The sequence below is a fragment of the Cucurbita maxima genome, unplaced genomic scaffold (assembly GCF_002738345.1).
Source record: "Cucurbita maxima cultivar Rimu unplaced genomic scaffold, Cmax_1.0 Cma_Scf00009, whole genome shotgun sequence".
NCBI classification, from domain to species: domain Eukaryota; kingdom Viridiplantae; phylum Streptophyta; class Magnoliopsida; order Cucurbitales; family Cucurbitaceae; genus Cucurbita; species Cucurbita maxima.
The window spans coordinates 2,751,767-2,777,743 of record NW_019272025.1 but is presented as its reverse complement, the minus strand read 5'-3'; the positions used below and the strand labels follow the sequence as shown (position 1 = coordinate 2,777,743).

Genomic DNA, 25,977 nt, shown 5'->3' with positions numbered 1-25,977 from the left:
CATACCATCCTTTCACTTATTATTTCCACAATCATTGTAAAACCACTCATCACACTTTCCTCTTCTCTACCCACCTTCCCTACCTAAATTCAACAAATTTTACACCACACCCTCCATTCGTTATTGAAGAATCGAGCATTTTGCAGCTCTAATTCAGTAAAGTTTTAATTAGCCCTATATTTCTCATGACTCGAGACTAGTTGTTGAAACTCTATACCGGCACAAAACAAGCATTCCCATTAATGAAAACACAATTTTTACTAAAACCCACTTAAAAAAAAATAATCTTTTCCCGTTTTTGCTTGTCTAGGATGGAAAGACCACTTGTAATAGCTCAAACCCACCACTAGTAGATATTGTCCGCTTTAGCCCGATATGTTTCACCATCAGCCAAATTTTACTCCACACCCTCGATTCATCCATCGAAGAATCAAGCATTCTACAACCCTAATACAGTAAGGTTTCAGTTAGCCCTATATTTCTCATGACTCGATACTAGTTGTTGAAACTCTATGCGTGCACAAAACAAGCATTCCCATTAAAGAAAACACAATTTTTATTAAAACCCACTTCAAAAAAATTAATCTTTTCCCATTTATGCTTATCTAGGATGGAAAAACCAATGGTAATAACTCATGCTCACCTCAGTAGATATTATCCACTTTAACTCGTATAACTATCAGTCTCACAATTTTAAAACACGTGTACTAGGGAAAGATTTCTACACCCTTATAAGACCCCTTCCATCAGATGTGAGGTCTCACACGACTAAAGAAAGTAGAGTGAGGCATGAGGAGGGAGGAGAGTTAGCTCGTAATAGTACAAGTTGTCGAGTGAGTGAACCAAGATTTGGAGAGGAAAAGAGGATTATTAAAATAACAATAAAAAAAGCTAAACCAAACCCCACCAAAATCAATATACAATAAAGTTGTTTAGAGAAGATGAGAATTAAAAAAAAAAAAGAGATATATATGGAAGGTTAGGGATTTGGGGCCTAATATACCAACTTTATACTTTATTATATATGGATATTTATATAATTTAAATTGATACCAAACTAAATGTCACACTATAGTTAAATGAATCTTTAACTTTATTATATGATTGAAGATTTAATATTTATGATGAGAGGGAGAGAGAGGAGTGAGAAGGTAAGCACTAGCCTAACCTATTCTCACCAACTCGCATCTAGAAGCAATTCCCCTCTTTTTTTTAAGAGTCAAAAGGCTACAAAGGTACGCTCAAATCCCTCACAAGGGCCGGCCTTACTGTTCCTGCAGCGACACGAAAAACTAAACCGCCATTTTCAGCAACCAAGCAGCGAGAGAAACTGATTCAGAGACACAAATTTAAAAGAAAAAAAAAGGGAATCAAAACTGTTTGCGCAAACTTGTTCCAACGGCGCCACAGACCTACAGAGGCTACTGGGTTTGTGTTCTTCTTCTTGTTCATCCTCTGTTTTTCTTTGCCCTTTTGATTCCTCTGGGTTTGTGGCGAAATGGGTCGGTCGCCTTGCTGTGAAAAAGCGCATACAAACAAGGGTGCGTGGACCAAAGAAGAAGATGAGCGGCTGATTGCGTATATCCGGGCTCATGGCGAGGGCTGTTGGCGCTCTCTTCCTAAAGCCGCTGGCCTTCTTCGTTGCGGCAAGAGCTGTCGATTGCGCTGGATCAACTACCTCCGTCCCGATCTTAAGCGCGGCAATTTCACGAAAGACGAGGATGAGTTGATAATCAAGCTCCATAGCCTTCTGGGTAACAAGTAAGTTGGGGAAATCTTCTCTACTCTTCTTGTTTTGGGTATTTCAATTGATGGGGTTTTCTTGTTTTAGATGGTCTTTGATTGCTGGGAGATTGCCTGGAAGAACGGACAACGAGATCAAGAATTACTGGAACACTCATATTAGAAGGAAGCTCTTGAACAGAGGAATCGACCCTGTTACTCATAGATCCATCAACGAGCCTGCTCAGGAAGTGGCTTCATCAACGATCTCTTTCACTGATACTAACATGGAAGTGAAAGTGGAAGAAGGTAAAGATTTAGAAACAGAAGAACGGTGTCCAGATTTGAACTTAGAGCTCAGAATCAGCCCTCCTTATCAGCTTGACCCTGAAAAAATTGGAGCCAAGAGCCTCTGTTTTGCTTGTAGTTTGGGATTACAGAACAGTAAGGATTGTAGCTGCAAAATTGGGTGCAATTTTGGGACATCCACTGAGAATAGTAGCTCCGTTGGGTATGATTTTCTGGGTATGAAAAATGGGATTCTTGATTACAGAAGCTTGGAGATGAAGTGAGAGATTCAAAACTGGGATTCTTTGTGGTAATATATTAGCTTCTAATCTGTCTAAATTCCTCACTTCCTCTGTTTTGTAAGATTTATAGTGCATATTGGTATAGTTTCATTATGAGTATAGCTGAAGAATTAGTTCATATCTTCCATATTTTTCAGAGATTTTCCTCATCTCTCTTAGGTAGAAGATGAACTTTTCTTTCCCTTTTGGGTCTGTTTATTATTGGGGTTGGTGTTCCATTACCAATCCATTTCAGATCCTCTGTAAATGTGAAGATGATACCATCATTGTGTAGAGCTACGATGGTAGACGTTTAAGAGGGACAATACTTGTTAGTGGTGCGTAAACCTCTCCTGAGTAGACGAGTCATAACCTAGTTCCAAACCAAATATGATAGTGATTCTTGTCATTTTGTGCAAAAGGGTTATCTTTTTTGTTGTTTACATATAAGATTTGGTTACTTTTTTTCGCCATCGAAGGCAATGGATAAGCTGTGAGAGGAGGAAGGAGGAGAGAGTTGAAAGTGGTGGGTGACCCATCTCTTCCATAGTTAAAGCTAAGCTCTCTCTGTCCTTGTTTCTCTCTCTAGAATGAGTTTGAAAATTGATATATAATATAAAAAGGCGTGAAGGAACTAACAACTGTGGTGCTGTGTATCATCTTTTTGTCTACCAACCTTCTTGGCATTTATATCTATTCCATCACCACTCAACCTACCATATACATATATATCCACTAGAATTTGGATATCTCTTTGCATTTATCTCTGCCTGCCTCTCCATACACCACACGATTCTCCCTCCTAAATTTTGATACCCTTTTCGTTACACGCTCACCACCTTACTTTCTAAACATGATCGTTATGTACGTACGTTATGAATTTCTTTTAAGTTTGTTATACGTTTATCTGCATTCATGTAGTAACAACATAAGTTATGTTTAGAAAGTTGGTTACTGATGAGTAACTCAATAATTGTGGTATCTCACCTGAGTTGGAGAAGGGAACGAAGTATTCCTTATAAACGTGTGGAAACATCTATTGAGTAGACGTATTTTAAAATCGTAATGTTGAAGTTGATACATAGTGGGTCAAACTGGACAATATTTGCTATCAGTGAGTTTGGGCTATTACAAATAATATTAGAGCCAGACACGGGTTGATGGGTCCGTGAGGATGTTGGGTCTCCAACGGGTGAATTGTGAGATTTCATGTTGGTTGGAGAGAGGAAAGAAACATTTCTTATAAGGGTATGAAAATCTCTACCTAGTAGACCGCGTTTTAAAAAAGTGAGGTAGACCATACATAATGGGCAAAAGTGGACAATATCTGGTAGCAGTGGGCTTGGGCTGTTACAAATGGTATAAGAACCAGACATTGGACGATGTGCCTGCGAGGATGTTGGGTCTCCCAAGGGTGGATTGTGAGATCCCACATTGGTTGGAGAGGGGAACAAAGCATTTCTTATAAGGGGTAGAAATCTCTCCCCAGTGATGTGTTTTAAAACAGTGAGGTTGACGGCGAGACGATAATACGTAATAAGTTAAAATGGATAATATCTGCCAACAGTAGACGTATAAGCTAAAACGGATAATATCTAGTAGCTGTGGGCTCGGATTGTTACAAATGGTATCAGAGCTAGATACTGGGGGGTGTTCGCAAGGACGCTTGGTCTCCAAGAAGGGTGGATATTGTAAGATCCTCTCTCTAGTAGACGTGTTTTAAAACTGTGAAGCTGACGACGATACGTAATAGGTCAATTTCTAACTCGAAAGACTATTTTTCAATTGTGTCGTAATGATTTAAGATGCTTCCTTTTTTGAAGTAATTGTAGTTTTGGGGTTTGGATATTTGTAATTTTCTGCCTCCATAATAATGAGAAAATGGATAAGAATTTAGCCACTTGAAGGAAGAACAAAGCTTAACCAAAAAGGAAACAAATGAATGGATTTGTTGGTTGACTTATGAAAGACCCAAATCACCCATTTTTGGGCTTAAATAACTGATATTGACTCGATTGTTATTCGCCTTTTCGGTTTGCTCTGACACACTTTTAAGAATTGACCCATGATTCAATTCTATCATTAAGACATCTCGAACATTCATTCATCCATTTAGGTACATGTAGAGTCATTTACAGGGTGGTGTACTAGGAAGCTGCCCTATATGCCAACCTCCGACTCATGTTTATTAGATCGAGACGGAGTTTAGTTAAAACCAAATTTAGGATGAAATGTACCACTTTTTTATTTGAAAAAGAATGGGAAGAGAATCCAACATAATTGAGGAAAAGGGTATCCATAAAGAAAGCTAAAAGATATGAATTTCCATACCTGAAAAGTAAACAACACACAAAATGGGCATACAAAAGAACCAAACATGGTGGTGGCCACTCTGAATTATTATTATTATTATTATTATTATTTTTATTTAATGATTAGATAAATGAATGGGAAATTGATTATGGGCCTAAATGAGTCACTTTTGAAAAGGGGTTGGGTTGAGACAATAGAACCTTCCCTTTCATATTTTTCTTCACCACCCACCCCACCTCGACAAGTGTTCATCGTCTAACCAATTCAAAATTTTAAATTGATTGTGTTGGTTATTCAGATTATCGTTTATGACCAATGCTTCGTCTTATAAATATGTATATTTAGGATTTAACAATGGTATGAGAATTTGGGCACGAACGAACACTTCCATTTTAGCTAAGAGACAGAAATATCTCCCCACTTCCTCTCCTATTTTACATTAAATGGACATTTCTAATGAGATTCAATTGCAAAGTTGGTCAAAACGTTTTATTTAGTAGCTTTTTTCGGTTGTTGATGATGACATGCACTCATTCACCTCGGTGATTTTGATTTACCACGTTGTTACTGTAGCTTATGAAATGTTGACCCGAATGAAAATTAACCATTAATAACTGCTCTTCCATGTCTTAATTTCCTTTAAAAAACTATAATGTAATTCTAAGTAATTAATTTAAAAAACAAAAAAATGAAGCTAAATTAACGAACAAGACGAAAAAAAAAAAATGAAAGAGGGGTAGAGATGGAAATTAGGAATTATGGTGGGGGTAAAAGCGAGAAAAAAAAAATGTAAAGTGTAAACGTCAGCTTCGGGAGGCTACCTAACCTAACCAAACCTCCTCTGTTCTTGGGGACTATTCATCATCACGTGCTTGGTTGCGGCGGTGGGACCCACCCCTCACATGTCCCATTTCCCCTTTTATTTTATTTTATTTTATTTTATTTCATATTTAGTCCACTTTGACTTTCTTCCCTTACATGACCTCCATAAAATTAGTAGTTATTATATAAATATTAAATTCTCATCTATAATTCAATATTTCCACGTGTACATTTTCTTTAACTCGAATGATTCGATATCGATATTAAAAAATTAGTCAAAAATTTCAATTTATTTCATAATTATTTTTCAATATTTCCACGTGTACATTTTCTTTAACTCGAATGATTCGATATCGATATTAAAAAATTAGTCAAAAATTTCAATTTATTTCATAATTATTTATAAAAATATATTACAAAAATATCATCTTAAATGAAATCAAAGAGATTCATATAATCTGTGAGACCTAAAAAAAATGAAATATACATGTTCATGTAACCAAAGATGTTAATATCTTTAATACCATTTATGTCATGTAAGTTACGTTCGTGCTGGAAAATAAATAGTTAGTAAAATATAATTAAATGAAATATACCTGTTCATGAAATATTAAGGTCTAAGATCTAGTCGGCGTATACTGGTTATGAAAGGTGGTTTACTGGGACAAAGTTTGGTTAAAAGGTAAGGAAAAGGGATATATATTATGATCCATGATTTAGTGAGAGAAAAGTATGGATGAGAGAGAGAGAAATAAAAAAAAAAAAAATATATTTTTTTGTATGGCTAAGGATTGTTGAATGAAGCTTAGGATGATGCATGGTGACCCTTGTTATGAGTGATGGTGATAGTGATGGTGAAGACATCTTTTAAAGCTTCAAAAGTGAGATATTTCAAAGGCTTCCAAGTGGCCAAGTGCACCTTAATGGAGCTTTAATAATGCATATCAAACTATCTAACCCTAAACCCTAAACGTTAGCGTGAGGTGTGCAGGTGTCTCGAGTCTTTTGTGGCCAAAGGTATAATAAATATCGGTAACCACTTATATATGAAGGTTGACACGAGGTGAGATAATATCATTGACCTTAAATTCTAGACTCTAAACTCTAAACATTAGACTTAAACATATGTTTTAGGATCAAGAGGTGTGCAGGTGTCTCGGGATTTTTGTGGCAAAAGAGATCACTCCTTTATCAAGAGGTGTGCAGGTGTCTCTGAACCCTAAACACTAAAACTAAACAAATGTTCCCGGATCAAGAGGTGTGGAAATGTCTTTGATTTTTTTTGTGGCAATTTCTCCCTAGTAGACATGTTTTAAAACTATAAGACTGACGACAATACGTAACGGATCAAAGTGAACAATATCTACTAGTGGTGGGCTTGGATTGGTATAAATGGTATCAAAGTCAGTCTCCAGATGGTGCGAGACATTAGTTAAAGTAAGACTGACGACGATACGTAATAGACTAAAGTGGATAACATCGGCTCACATTGAATTGTTACAGATCAAGAAAAAATCTAATGAAGATATGGTTTGTCCACCACTTGCGCTTCCCTCAATTATTTGTTGTACCTACCCTTATTTGTGTTGTTTTCCCCCAAACATTATCCAATTATTTATACACCATCTTTATCTTTTCCAAACCCAAACCCAAACCCAAACCCAAACCCAGTAGGCCTACAACAGTTGCTTGCTTTTACAACACTGGTGGGCTGCTTGGGCTGCAACTGCAAGCCACTTTCTCTGTCACCTTCCTACCTCTGCTGAACTCATCTCTGCCTCAGAACCAGGCCCCATCCCTTTCTTAATACACTCATGGCCCCAGTTCAACCTATTCACAGTCGCTACTCTACACTCAGGTTAGGATTTAAGTAGTCGTAGTTGGCATAAAAAATTTAGTATACACGTCGGTTTTGTGAGATACCATGTTGGTTGGAGACAGAAACTAAACATTTTTTATAAGAGTGTGGAAATCTTTCTTAGCATACGCGTTTTAAAACTTTGAGGAGAAGCTCACGACAGAAATCCCATAAATGACAATATTTGCTGATAGTGAACTTGAATTGTTATAAATGGTATCAGGGCCAGTTACTTGGGGTGTGCCAGCGAGGACACTGACCTCCAAGGGAGTAGATTGTGAGATCCCATATCAGTTGGAGAGGAGAACGAAACACATATTTCTTATAAGAGTGTGGAAACCTCTCTAGCAGTTGTGTTTTAAAACCGTGAAGCTAACGGCTATACGTAACAGACTAGAATGAAGAATATCTATCAGTGGTGGGCTTGAGCTGTTACAAATTTGGTGTTGTCAAAGGTAAGAGAGATAGTGGATGCCAATTACTGTGATGTAGAAGTAGAGTTGATTCGATTAGTTAGATTAACATCCATCGATTCGGAAACCATTGTAATGTTTGAGAGAAGCAATTAATAGCTATCATAAAATTTCAATTATTAGACACGGGAATGGATTGATGAAGATGTCAAGTGTTACCACTTGGTAGTCACGATGACAAATTAAGTTACCAATCCCTATGAAAATAACACCTAGCTACACGCGTGAAACATTCGATGTTTGTTCTAAGATACTGAGTCCTCATTCATAAAAAGAAACTAAAACGAGTTCGAAGACATACGAAGAAAATGCAGAGATAATTAACACTCAAAACATAATTAGTGGATTTGATGATTACTATATTTAAGAAATGGCTTCCACCCCAGCTATCCACTTCACATATGCCCTAGTGGATTACTAGACTTCCAATCATATATATAAATATAAAAAAGACATGAGAAAGCTTAACGAGACTGGTAAATTTCGAAAGGGTGTATGGCAAGTCACTAAAATCATGTTACACTCGACAGACATAAAATGCCCCAAAATGTAATATAGGAAGATGTGGTTAGTTGTCAATTATTCGTATCGAGTTTTATGTTAACAAAGTCATTATTGCCTGTTCGCTTTTAATTTATAACATTACTTTCTTTAAAGTTGTTTTCAATGTATTCCATCACGAAGGATTCCTAAAACATTTATCTCAAACGTGACCTAGGACTCGAACATGCACCAATATCGTCCGCAAAGTACAAATTTTTCACGATTGATTTGTTCTCTGGGTTAGAACAAGTGTTTCACAATTGTTGTTCCGCTGCAACACGAGTGCGGTTGTATAAGACGATTTTCAAGCCCTCAGTGCACCATTAACCCTAAATTTTCACCCGCTTACTTTCATTTAATAATTACTTAGCCATTGATTTTCAACAAGCTTCAACTACAAGTGTCTTCACTAAAGCATTGAATCTAAGAAACAAACCAAAATGTTCCCAAAACAGTATCCAATGTCTTGTTAGCACTGTCTCTTCTGTGGCTGCCTCCCCACTCTCATATCAATATCAATCTAACTTCAAACTCTAAATTATTGGTATCAAACTCATCCCTTTCTGTGTCACGGTCCCTGTGACGAGCGATATCGTTTTGAGAATCGAATCGAGATAATCGGAGTCTTTAGGTAATTGTAACGTTTGAAAATAACAGAGAGTTCGAAGCCAAAGCCATTGATCATCATATAAAACATATCTCACACAACAACATAGGATTATAAGCTTGAAAGAGCCAAAAAAAAGCTGTAAAAAAGGAAGAAAATAGCAATCTTAGATGGTGTAGCCATCGATCATTAGGAGATGGATGATCGAATTCCAAAGCTTTACAACGGCTCTAATTGGGTTACTACGAGTGGGCTTCGGACCACATGCTTTCCATCCGACCAAGAAACCCAACCAAAAACAGCGCCCACGTCGCCCAGTGCTAGATTCTGGTTGTCGGCTGACACTGCTACAACGAAGCTCTGTTTCTTCATCGCCGCTGAGAACACGAGCTTTGAAGGCTTTACTTTCACCGTTACCCCTTTTGGAGCTTCGATTTTGGCACGGTACACTGAATTTGCCGGACCCACGTTCGTCACTGTTCGGATAAACGACTTTGTCGACCACCCTTTTGATAGACTGGAGAATACTGCAACGATTGATGGGTAATTGAGATTTTCCGGCAATGGTTTTTTCGCCGGACAGGTTACCGGCGTTCTTGTTATCACTTGAATCATCTTCGGTCCGTATCCGATTGAGCACAAGAAATTGACATAATCCGTGTTTGTAATGTCGTAGACTAAACCCGGGTCCATTGCTAGACCCAAATTTACATGCCCAGCACCGAAATCGTACGGAGTTGAAGCTTTTCCGGTGGATTCTTCCGTCATCGGCTGTCGTCGGTTGTCGGTGGTACTTGCGGTGGTCATCATGGCGGATCTTAACGCCGCTGGACTCCAATCTGGGTGAGCTGACTTCAACAGAGCAGCGGCGCCACTTACATGAGGACACGCCATTGATGTACCAGACAAGATGTTGAACTCTGTTTTTCTTGTATCGAAGTCCAAACCGGTTGGACCGACGGCGTCGGTCCAGGCGGCGAGAATGTTAACCCCTGGTGCGATTAAGTCTGGTTTTAGAATTTCAGGGTTTAATCCATTTGGCCCTCTTGCTGAGAAGGAAGCCACCACCGGCGCCGGTTTGATTCCGATTATAGTGCCCTGGAAGGCGATGGTGGCGGTGGGATTTGCAGAGGACGATGCGTAGGCTTTCATGGAATCTCCTTCGTCGGAGCCGACTGCGCAAGCGGGAAGAAGATGGGCGTCCCCGACGAGTCCTTCGCCGTTTGAGATTCCATTCGCCAGAATCATTCCGACGCCGCCGGCTTTCTTAACGACCAAACCCTTAGCCACTCTGGGACTACTTCCCCTGTCGCAGATCACAATTTTTCCGGCAACAACCTTAGGATCGAGAGAGTTATCCATACAGAGCGAAACAGAGAGCACCCCTGATTTCCCAGGGTAAACCAATGGAAACATTGTAGCGTTCAAAGGCGCTCCGGCGTAGAGTGACACGCCGGAAATCCTCCGTCCGTTACCTAGAGTCACCACCGCCGGGAAATTACGGTCAATCGTACCGGCTCCAACGGTCGTAACCCACGGCGCCAAGTTCGTCACTGACATTCCATTAGGTCCATCATTCCCACCCGAAGACGAAACGAAGATACCCCTGGAAGCGGCGCCGTACGCTCCGATTGCAATTGGGTCGAGATAATACGGCGAGGAAACCCCATCGCCGCCTCCAATCGAGATCGAAATGACATCCACGCCGTCGTTAACCGCCGCATCAAATGCCGCAAGAATGTCAGAATCAAAACAACCAGAATTTTTCCAACAAACTTTATAAACCGCCAAACGCGCTTTAGGAGCCACACCCTTCGCTATCCCAGAAGCAAAACCCTCCAAACTCGCCTGAAACGCATGGCGCCCAGCCGCCGTGGAGGCCGTATGAGTCCCATGGCCGTCGGCATCTCTCGGAGATCTAAACTCAATCGTGTCGTTAATCCCAATAATCGGACCGGCAGCGTTGGACCCAGCTTCATGACCCTTAGAGAAAAACCTCGCACCGACGATCTTCCTATTACAGTTTCTAGCCGTGAACTTAGTTCCCGTCTCACAAACCCCCTTCCACCGGCGAGGAATCGGCCCCAAATTCACATCGGAGAAGCTTCGCCGTTCGGGGGAAATCCCAGTGTCGAAAACCCCAATGATTACATCCGACCCATAATCAGAATCCGACCAGAGACCACGCTGGTTTCGAAGGCCAAGAAACTGAGGGGAACGGGTGGTGTGAAGCTGCCGGCGACGATCCTCAAAAACGGCGAGCACAGAAGGGTGTTTCCCGATGGAATCAACTTGTTGTTGAGTGAGAGTTGCAGAGAATCCATGGAAAACGGTGTCGTAAACATGGAGGATTTTGTGGGATTCTGCAAACTCAGAAGTGTACCAGTGGTAATGGGTGGGAAAAACAGAGGGCTTAGAGAAACGATCCACACGGAAGATGAAGGTCTTCTTCAATGGCGAATCGGCCGAAACTGTCAATCGATGAACAATCAAAAGAAAGAAGAAGAAGAGAGGGGAGAGATAAGCGGCCATTAGAGAGTGGAAATGGAGAGTGAATATGCCGACAAACAAGAATTGGGGGAAAATATAACCGGCAAAACACAGTTTTAATTCTCTTAATTATGTATTTATTTAAATTTCAAAACCCAATTAAAAAAAAAAAAAAAACGATTTTTTATTTTTTTATTTTTTTGTCGTCAAAGGGGATTTGATGAGTCAGCATGTTTTGGTCGTGGGGCCCAAAGAAAGTACAATTAGATTTGCTCAAAACGACGCCGTTCCTGACCATTTGAATTGTTTTATTTAAATTCAAAGAAAACGAAACGGAAAAAAGTTAAAAGGAAATTAAAAAAGTAATGGTCCGTGGAAATCGAGGGGTCACTTTCATAAATATGTAAAATTAGATAGGCATTTCAGGAATTATTGAAAAAAACAGGGGGGAAAACTGGAATAATTGTACGCATTCATCAATAATCATAGCCGTTGGATCGTGGGGTTGAAAAAAAGCCCATCAGATGGAATCGAATAATAACAACAAGGTCAGGCTTTTTCTTTTTCTTCCCCTTTTAATTAATTAAATTAAATTATATCTTTTTTAATAATTTCCACTTTAATGTAAATTATTAACATAATGTAATAATATTTTGTTTAGATATTTTTGTATAAGATCTGAAGAGAAATGATTATTAATTGATTTAATTAGCTTTTTTAATTTTTTAATTTTTTTTTTTTGTTGAAAACTCATTTAATTTATGTTTCACTTATAATAGCTCCCAACCCAAAAAATCCTATTTTTATGGAAATTTCCATTTTCTTTATTATAATCGTTATTTTCCTCTCATTATTCACATTTTTTTTAGTACATAGTTTCGGTATGATAATTAGTAGGTGGTTGGATTTAGCACGTGACCGTAACTTAAACTCCAATTCATTCACCTCGAGTTGTCTTTATTAACCCTGAATTTTTATTGCGAGTTATCTTATTTAAAACATATATTCTTGACTTGGAGTCCCCCTAAACCTGTCCCTTCTTTCATTTCACTCTGTAAAGCTATTTTACGGTCTCTTCTCTTTCTTCTTACTTAATTCTTGTTATGGTGATCAACAAGATTAATTCTCCTTCTTATTCTTTAACTGTAAACTCGGTCTCACTCCTTCTTTCCTCTCAGAAATTCCTGAGGAAGACCCCGCAAAATCTTAGTTTGAGGTCTGGTCGCATCAATTAGCTCGCTTGGGATCATGTCTTCTTAGGGCTCCCCTGAAACGCTGGAAGAAGAAATTCACTGTTGAACCCTAACGGAACGCTATTGGATCAAATGACAAAGATATTGTTAAGAAAAAGATGGCTCGGATGAAATGCAAATTTGCTTCATGTCAGATTTCCCATGAGAAAATATTTTAAACTAACTCAAAATTTCTGGCCGATTAGATAGTAAACTAAACATAATTCACAACCCAACCTAATTCAAACCTCTACAAGTTAGGATGCATCATTAACACCCGTTACAAACATCAAATATTCTTAATTTTAATGATAATTTTAAAACTAAGATTGAGTTGGAGTTGTAACGTGAAAAAAAATTTAAATAAAGAGATTAAAATAATTGATTTTAGAGAGAAGTGAAAAGCACGCGCCGGAGATCGCGTGGCATGAAACGGCGTGCATTTTGTGTTTTTGGTCTTTGCCAAAAGAGAACATAACTGAAGATAAGAGCAGAGTGAAAGAGAGGAGATCTAGTGGTACAGGTCGCATTGGTCGATGTCGTGTACCCATCCATCCAACTGTTCAATGAAACGATAACCCACTATCTGGACGGTCGTGATCTCATCTTCATCCCACCCTACATCCTCGTGGCAAACATGCTATCGTTGGTTCTTGTGTTCGGTGGGTCCCATTCTCAGTTAGATATTTTCAGATTTTTTTATTAAAAAAAATAAATTATTAGCTGGAAAGTTGGTCAAAAGTTTTCTCCGTGTTTCTCGCTAAATTTTGTTATTCAGATTAATTTATTTCCACTGTAAATTTATAAGAGAAAGTGATACAAATAAGACTTATTTACTAAGGAAAATAGAAAAGGAAAAGGAAAAGAAAAAAGAAAAAAAAGAAAAAAAAAAAGCAAAAAGCCAAAATTTTGAGTAAATGCCCAAAGAAAATGGTCGGAAATCTTGCCATTTACATGTTTTGTAATAATATTATATAGATTTTTAAATTTGATTAATCAAAATTTAATGTAATTACATTTGGAATCCTACTTAAAAAAATTATTTATTTAAAATATTCGATCGTTTATTTAAATAATTTTATTTTAAAATTAAAATAACTTTAGTTGACAAAGTTGATGGTTTTATCTCTCGACTCGTCATTAATTGAGTATGAAAATTTTTATTTTAATTACTATTTTCTATTTGTGAAGAGAGACCCATAATATCTCTAATGTCCAATCACATATCAAAATGGGCCAATAGGCACGGAATCATGTGGGCCGGTTTTGGGCCTCCTTGGGGCCCATTATTAAATTAAAACGGGTCTATATACAGCCTTTTATACGATTCGAAATTAATTTCACTATTATCTCATTATCAAAATTGATATTAATTTTAGAAAACACACCGCCATAGTTTTAAATAATAATATATATATATTTTATTTTTAAAAATAAGTTTTGGAGTGAGATTCCAATTTTATATAAATATTTTAAAATAGAAATTAGGCCAAATTTTCGAATTTCACACAATAATATATTATTGGTAAATATATTTTTTAAATTCATTTCCATCCTATTTATGAAACGATCTACGATTTTAGTACATGAACTTTGAAATTAAACTAGGCTTTATCCCGTTTCATTCTATAAAGTTTACATTTTAAGACTTATTTGAAAGCATGAAAATTAAATTTAGACGTACAAAAATTAAAATAGATCGGAAAGTATACTTTCATAATAATTTAAAGTTGAGGGTCATTGGAATAATTCATATAATTATTTTCCTTTTATTTTCGTGTCGAAAAAGAAAGTACCGTTGCGTCCCCTTCTTTAAACCTCTTAACACATTTATGTTCCTAAGTCAGTTGTCCGTGATTATCCACCCTGCAATAATACCTTTTATGATTTGAATATAAAGCATTGTACCATAATAATGTAAATAATACAATATAAATTAGTTCATTACATTAAAATCAATAGAGTATGTTGGATGATATATTAATTTCATAGCTTTTAAAGCTTTTAAACAAATATATATATATTAAATTCCAAGTCACATATCAATGTTTCTATGACATTTACAAATAATTGCATAAAATGTAGCCTTAATATATAATTCTGTTACAATTACAAGATCAAATTATAAACCAGATGGATTATAAGCTCACCTTTTCAAGAGTAAAGCCAATACAAGGAAAAGGGGCTTTAATTGTTCTCAACATTAGAAGATACTTTTCTTTTATCTTACTTTTAATTACATTAGGGCTCAAAATCTAAAAACACAAAGAAAAAGGCAAAAAAGTGAACAAACAAAGAATGAAAAGCAGATAATGGATGTGGTTGGAGTGGTGATTCATTATTAGAAACCCAAAGTAAAAGATGCCTAAAGATTGATTAGCTTTTTTTTTCCTTCTGAATATCGATCTATTTGGCTCTGTCCTTGATCACATCCATCCCCATTTCAGTTGGATCGGTTGCTTGAACCTCGTAATGAATGCCTTCCAGCACTCTCCTCAGCCCGGCTTTCGAAGTTGCGTATAGAATCTTTGCTCTAATTCTTGATGCGGTGGGCGACCTGTACCATATCAAACCAATCGATCGGTTTCAGTTTGAGTTTCAGATTCAGATCCATCCTATTTTAAAATCAATTACTATACTCGATGTCAAATTCTTTGAAAAGAAAAATGAATGATCAAATAATGAATTAGAATTCCGATTACGATCAGTAGTGCGATTATGCTGCTGCTCTCAACACCTAATTAATTAGACACTGTAACAGGACTAGAGATTATGAATTCGAGGAAATTTTGAGTCGAATTCATCAGGATTTCCGCATAAAAAGAAGCTTCGTGTAGCTATTCAAGTAATCCGAGAGAATTGAACGATTCTACGGAAACAGAGGTTAGATGAATGAAGGACGGATGCAATCGACGAAAAACAGAAAATAATCGCGCAACATACTAGAGTTACGAATTCGAGGAAATTTTGAGTCGAACTCATCAGGATTTCCACATAGCTATTCAAGTTATCAGAGAGAATTGAACGATTCTACGGAAATAGAGGTTAGATGAATGAGGACGGATGCAATCGACGAAAAACAGAAAATAATTGCGCAACATACCACGCGATGAAGAAGATCTTGCTCTTCCGGCAGTTATCAACGGTGACGAAGTCGAAATCGAACACTGCATATCGACAGTCGTCATTCGGCAATGAGGCAGTTAGATCATCGTAGCTTTCGGCCGGACCACCGACCTTGTCAACGGTGACCAACCTCGATCCTTCATCGATCTTAAACACAATATACCTATGCACCTTCTTCCATTTCATCTCCATAAACGAGTTCTTGCACTCATCGCTCACCCACATTCCAGTGGTTGCCTGAGATTCGTCGATAACAAATCAAATCAGAATCATAATTTCATAAAAAAATGAAAAAAATATATATACACAGAAGAAATTATAACTGTGAAGTGTATAAATTATTACCATCTTGAAAGCCATCGCCATTGTTAGGTCTCGTCGGGAACTGGTCTGTGAACACTCCTAGGAACTCTGAAAATTGACTACTGCGAGTGAGGGTGAACCGAATTGGGGCTTTATATAAAGATCTCCTTACCAAAATACCCCTATCAATTGCACATAATTACGCTTTTAACCATCATAAAATCTTGTATAAAATAAAATAAATAGAGACTAAAGTTGAACCACTTAAAAATTTAGGAATTAAAACAAATATTTTAAAAGTTAATTTAAAATTTTAAAATAAAATCGAATTTAAACTAATTATTAATAATATCCGAAATAAGATAAAATATTTTATCATTGTTGGATTAAATCTTAATAATTATGGAATTTTCTTTCAATAAATTATTATATTATTTAAATAAAATATTTTTAATTATTATAAGTTACTAATTTGATAATATAATTAAATGAGTATTATAGTAATTTATGGTTTAGTGAATTATGTCACATTGTCTACGAAAATTCAATAAAAATTCAATTTCAAAAAGCTAGTCTACGAAAAAGTTTTATAAAAGTTCCATTTTTATTTGAATCTTTTTATCATTATTGTTAATTTAGTTCGGTTTAGTTGAGTTGAGAGTACATATGAAAGGTGTTCGTGAGTTGGGTCTGTTAGACGAACACGACTCTCCACAATGGTATGATATTGTCCACTTTGAGCGTAAGCTCTCATGGCTTTGCTTTGGGCTTCCCCAAAAGGCCTCATACCAATGGAGAGTGTATTCTTAGATTATAAACCCATGACCATTCTCTAAATTAACCGATGTGGGACTTTCATCATCCAACAGGGTCGAGACGAATTGTAACATTTTTTTTAAGCCTGACCCAATTGTTACGTAAGTTTTTCAATCCAAATAACTCTCATTAAATAATGAATACAACCCAACAAATAAATTTTATTCAAATTTTTGGGTCAGATTATGTCATTTATACAATTTTATTTAAATTAAAAATAGAATATTAATAGACAAAATACACCTTTATTTATTTTCAAACATTTAATTAATAACGAGTGATAAATAGTTACAAAATGGAGAAAATGGAGAATAAAGAATAAAATTTTTTTTAAAAAATATATAATTATATTTATTTGAACCTAACTCAACCCAAATAAGTCTATAACCCAGTCTAATTTTGGGTCGATCGAGTTTTTGGATCATTGAGTTCTTCGAACACCTTTAATATACATATTTTATGGCGTTATGGCAAGGGATCACACGACCATATCCTCCATATCTATTTCATCGTGTTTCTCTATACACAAGTCTTTGCGTTGAAGCAAAGGAGCCAAAAAAAATATTATGTAATGATCACAAATTTTTTCAAAAATAATTGCAGAGTGAGGCAATCACGGATAGGTTGAAGATGGGCATGATTTGAATCTTTTATTATTATGATTCAATGAAATTTTTCAGTCCTTTGTTCTTGGTTCTAAAAAGGTGTTTTGAGGTTTTCCATGGATTTGTCTGGAGGAACACAGTGGCATCATTCCTTTGTGTGGGGGATGTTTCCCTAACCATTCTACTTTCAGTACCAACGACTCGACATGAAAGATCGTTTTGTAATCTCAAGCTTTTGACTTGTTCGACATCCCTCTCTTTGAGATTAGGGTAATGACTTCGGGCATGACCAACTCCTACGGTATGATGAGTGGTGTATACAAGGCCTGAAAATGAATTCACCATCATATGGTTGATCGATGATTACTAGTGATTCCGAGCTTATAATCCGAGCGGAAGATGTGTTTTTGGGGTTAGCTCATATTAGAAGACTGGTGTAGTTGGAAGAAAAACGTCCTTAGGTGTTTGAGACGTGAACATTAATACATGAAAAAAACTTCCTATCTATACCAAGTCTGTTGAGCGAAACAAAAAACAAAGTCATGTAAATATAGATTGAAAATGGACGATATCATACTATCTCGAACCTATGTGAAAAGGTTTAGCTGACAAAGAGGTGTCCAATTTGGAGATAAGAGTACAAAGAGAAGAATCCAATAAAAAAGTGGAAGAATAGAGGAAAGGAGAGGAGTGGGGCAGAGAGAACTGATGTTTATCTGCTACCAGTGTCCTCATCAAATCTTGGGCATTAGTTTATGGCTTCTTTCTAATGGAATAACTCTTATTTCTTTCTTGTGGTTTTCAATTGCGTTGTAGCAACCGAGAAAGAATAATGTGAGATCTCATATCGGTTGGAAAGAGAAACGAAACATTCTTTATAAGGGTGTGAAAACCTCTCCCTAGTAGATACATTTTAAAACCGTGAAGCTAACGGTGATATGTAGCATGCCAAAGCAGATAATATCTGCTAGCGGTGAACTTGGACTGTTACAAATGGTATAAGAATCAGACACTGAGTGGTGTCCAAACGAGGACACTAGGTCTTTAAAGGAGTGGATTGTAAGGTCACACATCGGTTGAAGAGAGGAACGAAATGTTCCTTATAAGAGTGTGGAAACCTCTTCTTTGTAGATGCATTTTAAAACTCACAGCGATAACGTAATGGGCCAAAGTAGACAATATCTATTAGCGGTGGACTTGGGCTTTTACAAATGATATTAGAGCCAGACACCTGGTGGTATGCCAGCGAGTACGCTGGGTCCCCAAGATGGGTGAATGGTGAGATCTCACATTGGTTGGTGAGGAGAACGAAACATTCCATGTATGGGTGTGAAAACCTTTCTCTAGTAAACGAATTTTAAAACTATGAGTCTAACCGCAATACGTAATGAGTCAAAGTGGACAATATCAGCTAATAGTGAGCGGGCTGTTACAAATAGTATCATAGCCACCGGGCGGTGTGCTAGCAAGGATGTTGAGACCCAAATAAGGTGGATTATAAAATCTCACATCGGTTGGGAAAGGTAACGAAAAATTCCTTACAAGAGTGTAGAAATCTCTCCCTAGTAGACGCATTTTAAAACTGTGAAACTGACGGTGATATGTAACGGGCCAAAACAAACAATATCTACTAGCGGTGGGCTTGAGCTGTTACACAAAATCACTAGTACAATATTTCCTACATTCAAGTTGTTTCGTCTTTAAGCGAACTCCATACCTATTCCTAGTATTCTCAAAATTAGAACAGTGCCTATAGAGGTGTACGACTATGTGATGTCCCACATTGGTTGGAGAGGAGAACAAAACACCATATTATAAGGGTGCGGAAACCTTCCCCTAGCAGACGCGTTTTAAAGTCTTGAGGGGAAGCCCGAAAGGGAAAGCCCAAAGTGGACAATATCGGCTAGCAGTGGATCTGGGTCGTTACAAACTAACAAATACTTTGAATGTTGTTATCGGTCAGCCCAGTTTATTCAAGTTTTAACAGCTCCGATGATGACTTGAGGCTGATATAAACAAATACAGCCCCAATCTTTTGATCATCATTGCCTGATCCTAACCATAACAAATGTTCTGTATGAATATGAACAGTGCACAGAAGCTCAGAGAGCCTTCAATTACAAGTGATCATCACATAAGGGAAGGATAAAACAACAAGGCCTAAAGCTTTTTATTCTATTTTCATGAAATAAATTGGCAATCTTGTCCACTAAAGACCCAACTTAAAGGTGGGGGAAAAGGCTCAAAATGTACAGGGTGACAACTCATTATACACAGAATAGCATATTCAAACACAGTCATCATACTATGTGAATTGCAGTACAATTTATTATACAAGGAGTGAAGAAGTTACCAGAGATGATCTGTGATTCCTGCTAATGGGTAGGTGAACATAAACCTCATGGACATCTTGTTTGCACACTGCTCCTCTGTCCCTGTCAATAGCATAGCATACGTACACGGTTTCGATTACATTATCCAGTACGTGGATAAAGAATGTGAGTACCACGATTAGGAGAAGCCATGCCGCAACGGCGACAAGGTATGTTTTAACACCAAGATGGCTCACGGCCTGTAAGATGGCACAAGCCTGCAAATATACAACCATATGAAGGGAATATAAGAGAGAGAACTTGTTAAATAGCTCAAACCCACCCCTAGCAGATATTGTCCTCCTTGGGCTTTCCCTTTTGGGCTTCCCCTCGAGATAGAGGTTTTCACACCTTTATAAAGAATGTTTCGTTCCCCTCTCCAACCGATGTGGGACCTCACAATCCACTCCCTTCAAGGTCCAACGTCCTCGCTAGCACACCGTCCGGTGTCAAGCTCTGATACCATTCGTAACAGTCCAAGCCCACCGCTAGCAGATATTGTCCAATTTGGACTTTCCCTTTCGAGCTTTCCCTTAAGGTTTTAAAAACGTGTCTATTAGGGAGAGGTTTCCACACCCTTATAAAGAATGCTTCGTTCCCCTCCTCAACCGAGGTGGAATCTCACAAAACTAAAGGGATAGTGTTTGAGGTAGACCAAAAAAAAAGAAAAAAACAAAAAAAGTTGGCCTTTGTAAGCTTCTGCAGCATAAAACTATGGGGGAAGAAAAATCTTGACTTGCATAGCTAAACATAAACACAGCCCTTTTCTGTTTACGTACCACAATTGCATATATGGCTGAGACGACAAAGGCGATTCCAGCTAACAAACGCGTGGAGATTGTCTCCACAAAAACAGTTGAAAGGAGATTTCGTTTCAAGAGTTCGTATGTCATTTTTGCAGATGAACAGTAAGCTTCACCAGTTATTGCTGCAAAAGTTATTGCAAATTTGTTCAGATAATCAACAGCTGCCAGAAACGTATTTACGCAGCAACGTAAAATAAGGTTGAACATCCCGGGAATATCTTCTTGTCTTGCAATATCGACCACAGCACGAACAACACGCACCACAAGAATTAGTAATCCAGATAAACATATAGTGCCAGCAGAGGGGCCAAATGCATTCCTGCAAATGAGCAATGGCCAGCATAAGAATCAATGATCATAACTGATCCCAACGCTGTCTAACATACATTGTTTCAATACAAACAGGAAAAGAATTATTCTCATTAGAAAAAGAAAAGGCTGGCCAATCAGCTAACTAATACAATCAAACTAGGAAGAAAGGCAATGACAAAAAGTTAAGAGTACAAGAACAAAAGTAACGATTGTAACAGCCCAAGCCCACCGCTAACAAATATTGTCTGCTTTGGCCCATTACGTATCGTATTCAGCCTCATGGTTTTAAAATACGTTTGCTAAGGAGAGGTTTCCACACCCTTATAAGGAATGCTTCGTTCCCCTCTCCAACTGATGTGGGATCTCACAACATATCTCCCTATTAGCAACAAAAACCGACTCAAATTAATTTGTTGTAATATGGATTCTTCTCAACTCCTTTCTTCTTATCTTCATTGAACAAAGACCTCGACTCCTCTTTGATATCAATCTTAGTCTTCTCCTCCAGCTCCTCTTTCTTTTCACACAAGCCTACAGGGGTGTGTTTCTGCTCCAACATTTGGTCTAGGTACCCCAAAACCTTGGCTTCCCTACTAATTTGAACAATAGTCTACCCCCTGGTTCATTCACAACCCAAAACCATTCTAGTAATCTTAAAATCAAAAGGGAGCAGATTCCTAAAAAGGATGTTGAACCAAAGTTTCTCATCTTCTTTGTTCATCTCAACACTAAAGCTCAAGGTGAGCTAAAGAGTGTGAGATCCCACATTGGTTGGAGAGAGAAACGAAGCATTGCTTAAAGGGTGTGTGAAAGCCTCTCCCTAACAGACGCATTTTAAAACCGTGAGGCTAATGACGATACGTAATGGGCCAGAGCGTACAATATCTACTAGCGGTGAGCTTGGGCTGTTACAAATGGTATTAGAGCCAACCCTGGACCCCAAGGAGGGGTGGATTGTGAAATCCCACATCGGTTGGAGAAGAGAATGAAACATTCCTTATAAGGGTGGGTAAACCTCTCCCTAGTAGACGCGTTTTACAATCGCGAGGCTAATGGCGCGGACAATATTGGCTAGTGATGGGCTTGAGCTATTACAAAGGGGTTCTTATTCGGAGAGGGTTGGATCGATAGCACCATCCTAGAGAAAAGCAACAAAATGCTGGATGCCCCTTTCATTGAGGAGGTTTTGACAGCAATAATGGGTATGGGGAGAAAAAGTCACTGGATCTGGATTATTCCACTACTGAATTCATCAACAAGGCACAGAACATCACTAAAGAGTATGTTATTAGAGTCTTCAAAGATTATTTTCTCAACTCTATCCTTATTGCCAATGAGATCATGCAGCATTGAAAGAGAATGATAAAGATCAAGAACCCCAAATAAATTCAATACAAGAAAGCCATGAATCTGTTCAACAGAACAAAATTTAGTAGATACTAACCTTAAAGACTTCCTAATACTCCGTCTTGGAGTGTCATCCTCTTCATTCGAGAAATACCACTGCGATATGGTACCACTAATCACATAAACTTGCCCTTCCACCATTACAGCAGCAGACCACAACATCGTAAGAATCGCCAATGCATAATAAGCAGGTACCCACTTGTCTTCCTTCCAAACACAAGCATACTCTCCACTAGATCCACGGTGATCGGGCACAATCTTCCCATTCAACCTCGCAAACACCAAGAACAGAACGATTGGCGCATAATAAACCAATAGCCCCAACGTCATACTCGGTATAACCACAAACAGACCCAGATTCATCGACAGTGCGTCCGCGGCAACCCCAATTATTTTAATCGTGAGCTCAATTCGGTGCCAATTAACGATGAATATCCACACGATTACACCAATCACCAAGAATATGAAGATGAGAACTAAAATCCTATACACCATCGGGAAGTCATTACTGCAAGTGGGGTTAATCGTACAGGCGACGAACCAATAGACATTGATGAAGATAGGAACAACGACGAAGAAAGGAAGTAAGGCGTACACAATCTGTCTCGTGTAGTGCTTAAGCAAGAGAAGTAAAAGAAAGCAAATGGGTAAGCTTAAAATCGAAGTAGCTACAAGGGTCCAAATCAAGGATTTCAAAACAGAGGAAGAAGAGGAGTACAGAGGAACCCAATTGGGGGAGTCCGTAACACAATTGGAGGTTTTGAAATCATAGTGATAAGAAGAGAGATTTGGGTAATTGGGGTTTCGATTAAAAGTGGCGAAAATCCCAAACCCAAATGAGGAAAAAACGAAGAGAAGGAAAAGAACAAGGATGGGGATGTCCTTGAACGGCCTGTCGCCATGGTTGTAGGAGATCTGAAGATACTGAGATGAGTCGGATTCAGGGGGATTGGAGAGGAGGGGTTGAGACGCCGATGGGGAGTCGTAGAGGGAAGTGGGCTTGGTGGGTTCTTCAATGGCGGCCATGGGAGAGGGGAATTGAACTAGAGAAGAAGGAGAAGGGTGTGAGATTGAAAGGGATTAGAGCTCATGGTTCGACAATGGTGGGTGAAGCTCTGGTCTGGTTTACAGTGGGAATGAAAATGGCTGAATAAGGAGCTTTGGGTTAGAGGTGAAAGTGGCGGCGGTTTCAGCGGCGGCGGTGATGCTCCGTTGAAGGAGGAGGGTGCAGATGGAGGAGATAGGATCAAGAGCGTGTAGGCTCCTGGTGGATGAAGGTAATGCCAAGACACGTACCTTGTCTGCATCATCGTGCCAATTCATTTTGTCTGGCTCCCACTTTTACCTTTTGTTCTGATAATAATAATTTATTGATTTTATCGTTTTAAAATATTTATTATTTAAATTATTTAAATTTGATTATTGCAAATAAATAATTCTCAATTATGAAGAAATTAATACTTATATGTATAATAATTGTGAATTATTCCGTGCTTACTTGTCATAATAATAGAATAAGATGTGTTAGGTGGGTATATATATATATTAGATTATGAATTTTGCATAATTCCACTTGGCCAACATGCAAGTCAAACATGGAGCGACCCTCAAGTGGCGTCCATCCAATCACGTGAGGGTCAAGATTGAAAAGTATCATGATGCACCATCGTCCTTGAACGCATCATCCAACATATTAAGAGTGTGCATTCAAGGTAAGTCGAGGCATACATAAGATTCGAAAGAATAGAGCGACATGAGTGTTGAAAACAAGTTTGAAAAGGGTCGAATAGGGTCTTGAGCCATAACCTCAGAAGTCGGGTTTCGATATGAATTTCGACATGCAACTTTGAAATTAAGTTCTTCTATATGAAAGATAAGAGCTCATTAAATTTAGTGTTAATCGGATACTCAACGGACTATGCACAAAGATCATATGTCCGCTTGTCAAAATAACTTGTATCCAACAAAAACTGAATAAAGAATCATAAAATTAGAAGGGTATGATGACTAATTTATTTTCTTTTTTATCATTTAACTAATGAAAATGAATGGTTGACCAACAAACTAAATAAATAAAAACATTTTATTTCATCCTTAAAAAACAACCCAAAAGTCAAACAAGTAAAGTCGGATCATGAAAATGATTTAGAGCCAATGGTTTGAAGGAATCTAATAAGAACTATATCCAACGGTGATGAAGCTACAAATTTTAAGCCAATTTGTTAATTAAATACTCAACGATGATGAGTTCAGGATAACTTGAAATGATCAAAGTCAACGAAAAGGTTGCATTTTGCAAGCTTGATCATCTATAACAAGAAGAGCTTTTGGGAAAGCTGAAACGAAGAATCTGTGTGCTGTTTCAACGATGGAGTCTGAGAAGAGGTTGATATCAATTAACTTCTGCAATGCTACCCATTTCGATGTTAAAGAAGAGTTTGATATCAATAACTCGTGTGTTCATTGCTAATCTGCAGGCCAGAAGATGTTGTGACTGTTGATGTTCAAGTTGCCAAAGATCTGTTGCAGAAGGGGCAGCTTTATTTGGATGTCAGGTTAGATCTGTTTATCTTCTATATATGATCCTGTCAAAGGCAAGAAGAACGGGTAATGAAGCTGAATGATTTTGGGTGCAGGACAGTTGAAGAGTATAACAAGGGCCATGTTGAGAATGCACTCAATGTTCCTTACATGTTCTTGACCCCAGAAGGTAATTATGGATACTTGAATGGTTTTGTTTTCGAATAGTCCAATTACACCTCTAGCAGATATTCTACTTTTCTGACTTTCCTTTCGAGCTTTCTATCAAGGTTTTGAAACGCGTCCGCTAAGGAGATGTGAGATCTCACAATCTACTCTCATTCCCTTTCGGGTTTCCCCTCAAATTTAAAAACTCGTTCATTAGGGAGATGTAGAATCTCACAATCCATCCCCTTTACGGCCCAGCGTTCTTGTTAACACATCATCCAGTGTCTAGCCCTGATAGCATTTGAAACAACTCAAACCCACCACTAGCAAATATTGTCCTCTTTGGGTTTTTCCCTTTTTGGGCTTTCCCCCTAAGTTTTAAAAACGCGTCCCCTAGGAAAAGTTTCCACACCCTTATAAGACATGTTTCATTCTCCTTTCCAACCAATGTGGGATCTCACTATCCACCCCTTTGGGGGCCAGCATCTTCGCTGACACACCGCTTGGTGTCTAGTTCCCCAACCGATGTGGGATCTCACTATCCACCCCCCTTGAGGCTCAGTATCCTCGCTGACACACCGCCCAGTGTCTAGCTCTCCAACTGATGAGGGTTCTCACTATCTACCCCCTTGAAGGCCCAACTTTCTCGTTTGCACACCCTCCAGTGTTTACCTCCCCAGTCGATGAGAGATCTCACTATGCACCTCCTTTGGAGGCCTAGCGTCCTTGCTGGCACAATACCTGATGTCTGACTCGGATTTCATTTGTAACAGCCCAAGCCCACCACTAATAAATATATTCTTCTTTGAGTTTTCCTAAAAGGTTTTAAAACGTATTCCTTAAGTAAAAGTTTTTACCCCTTTATAAGTAAGGTTTCATTCTAAGTTCTCAAAAAAAAAAAAAAAAAAAAAAA

At 38.0% G+C, this 25,977-nt stretch overlaps 5 protein-coding genes across 5 annotated transcripts in view; 2 read left to right on the top strand and 3 right to left on the bottom strand.

Moving 5' to 3' along the window:
- The first annotated feature begins 1,149 nt into the window (after positions 1 to 1,149).
- On the top strand, positions 1,150 to 2,698 carry LOC111483805 (myb-related protein 308-like). The gene is made up of 2 exons (XM_023130123.1): positions 1,150 to 1,761; positions 1,832 to 2,698. The coding sequence occupies exons 1-2, from the start codon at positions 1,499 to 1,501 to the stop codon at positions 2,292 to 2,294; spliced, it is 726 nt and encodes a 241-aa protein (XP_022985891.1). The 5' UTR covers positions 1,150 to 1,498; the 3' UTR covers positions 2,295 to 2,698.
- Positions 2,699 to 8,958: 6,260 nt separating this feature from the next.
- On the bottom strand, positions 8,959 to 11,503 carry LOC111483679 (subtilisin-like protease SBT1.6). Its single transcript, XM_023129935.1, has one exon. The coding sequence runs from the start codon at positions 11,437 to 11,439 to the stop codon at positions 9,127 to 9,129; it is 2,313 nt and encodes a 770-aa protein (XP_022985703.1). The 5' UTR covers positions 11,440 to 11,503; the 3' UTR covers positions 8,959 to 9,126.
- Positions 11,504 to 15,032: 3,529 nt separating this feature from the next.
- LOC111484412 (actin-depolymerizing factor 5-like) lies at positions 15,033 to 16,210 on the bottom strand. The gene is made up of 3 exons (XM_023130977.1): positions 16,101 to 16,210; positions 15,733 to 15,992; positions 15,033 to 15,186 (listed from the first exon to the last, which is right to left on the bottom strand). Exons 1-3 carry the CDS (start codon positions 16,119 to 16,121, stop codon positions 15,036 to 15,038), a joined length of 432 nt encoding a protein of 143 aa, XP_022986745.1. The 5' UTR covers positions 16,122 to 16,210; the 3' UTR covers positions 15,033 to 15,035.
- Positions 16,211 to 19,625: 3,415 nt separating this feature from the next.
- LOC111483673 (protein PNS1-like) lies at positions 19,626 to 23,702 on the bottom strand. The gene is made up of 3 exons (XM_023129925.1): positions 22,414 to 23,702; positions 20,631 to 20,976; positions 19,626 to 20,069 (listed from the first exon to the last, which is right to left on the bottom strand). Exons 1-3 carry the CDS (start codon positions 23,400 to 23,402, stop codon positions 19,809 to 19,811), a joined length of 1,596 nt encoding a protein of 531 aa, XP_022985693.1. The 5' UTR covers positions 23,403 to 23,702; the 3' UTR covers positions 19,626 to 19,808.
- A 959-nt stretch (positions 23,703 to 24,661) lies between these two features.
- The window catches only part of LOC111483675 (protein HIGH ARSENIC CONTENT 1, mitochondrial), a 2,257-nt gene continuing 941 nt past the window's right edge, over positions 24,662 to 25,977 (top strand). The window contains exons 1-3 of the mRNA XM_023129927.1: positions 24,662 to 24,761; positions 24,854 to 24,931; positions 25,013 to 25,086. Coding sequence (XP_022985695.1) covers positions 24,745 to 24,761; positions 24,854 to 24,931; positions 25,013 to 25,086 — 169 coding nt within the window. The 5' untranslated portion in view covers positions 24,662 to 24,744. The remainder of the gene's footprint in view (positions 24,762 to 24,853; positions 24,932 to 25,012; positions 25,087 to 25,977) is intronic.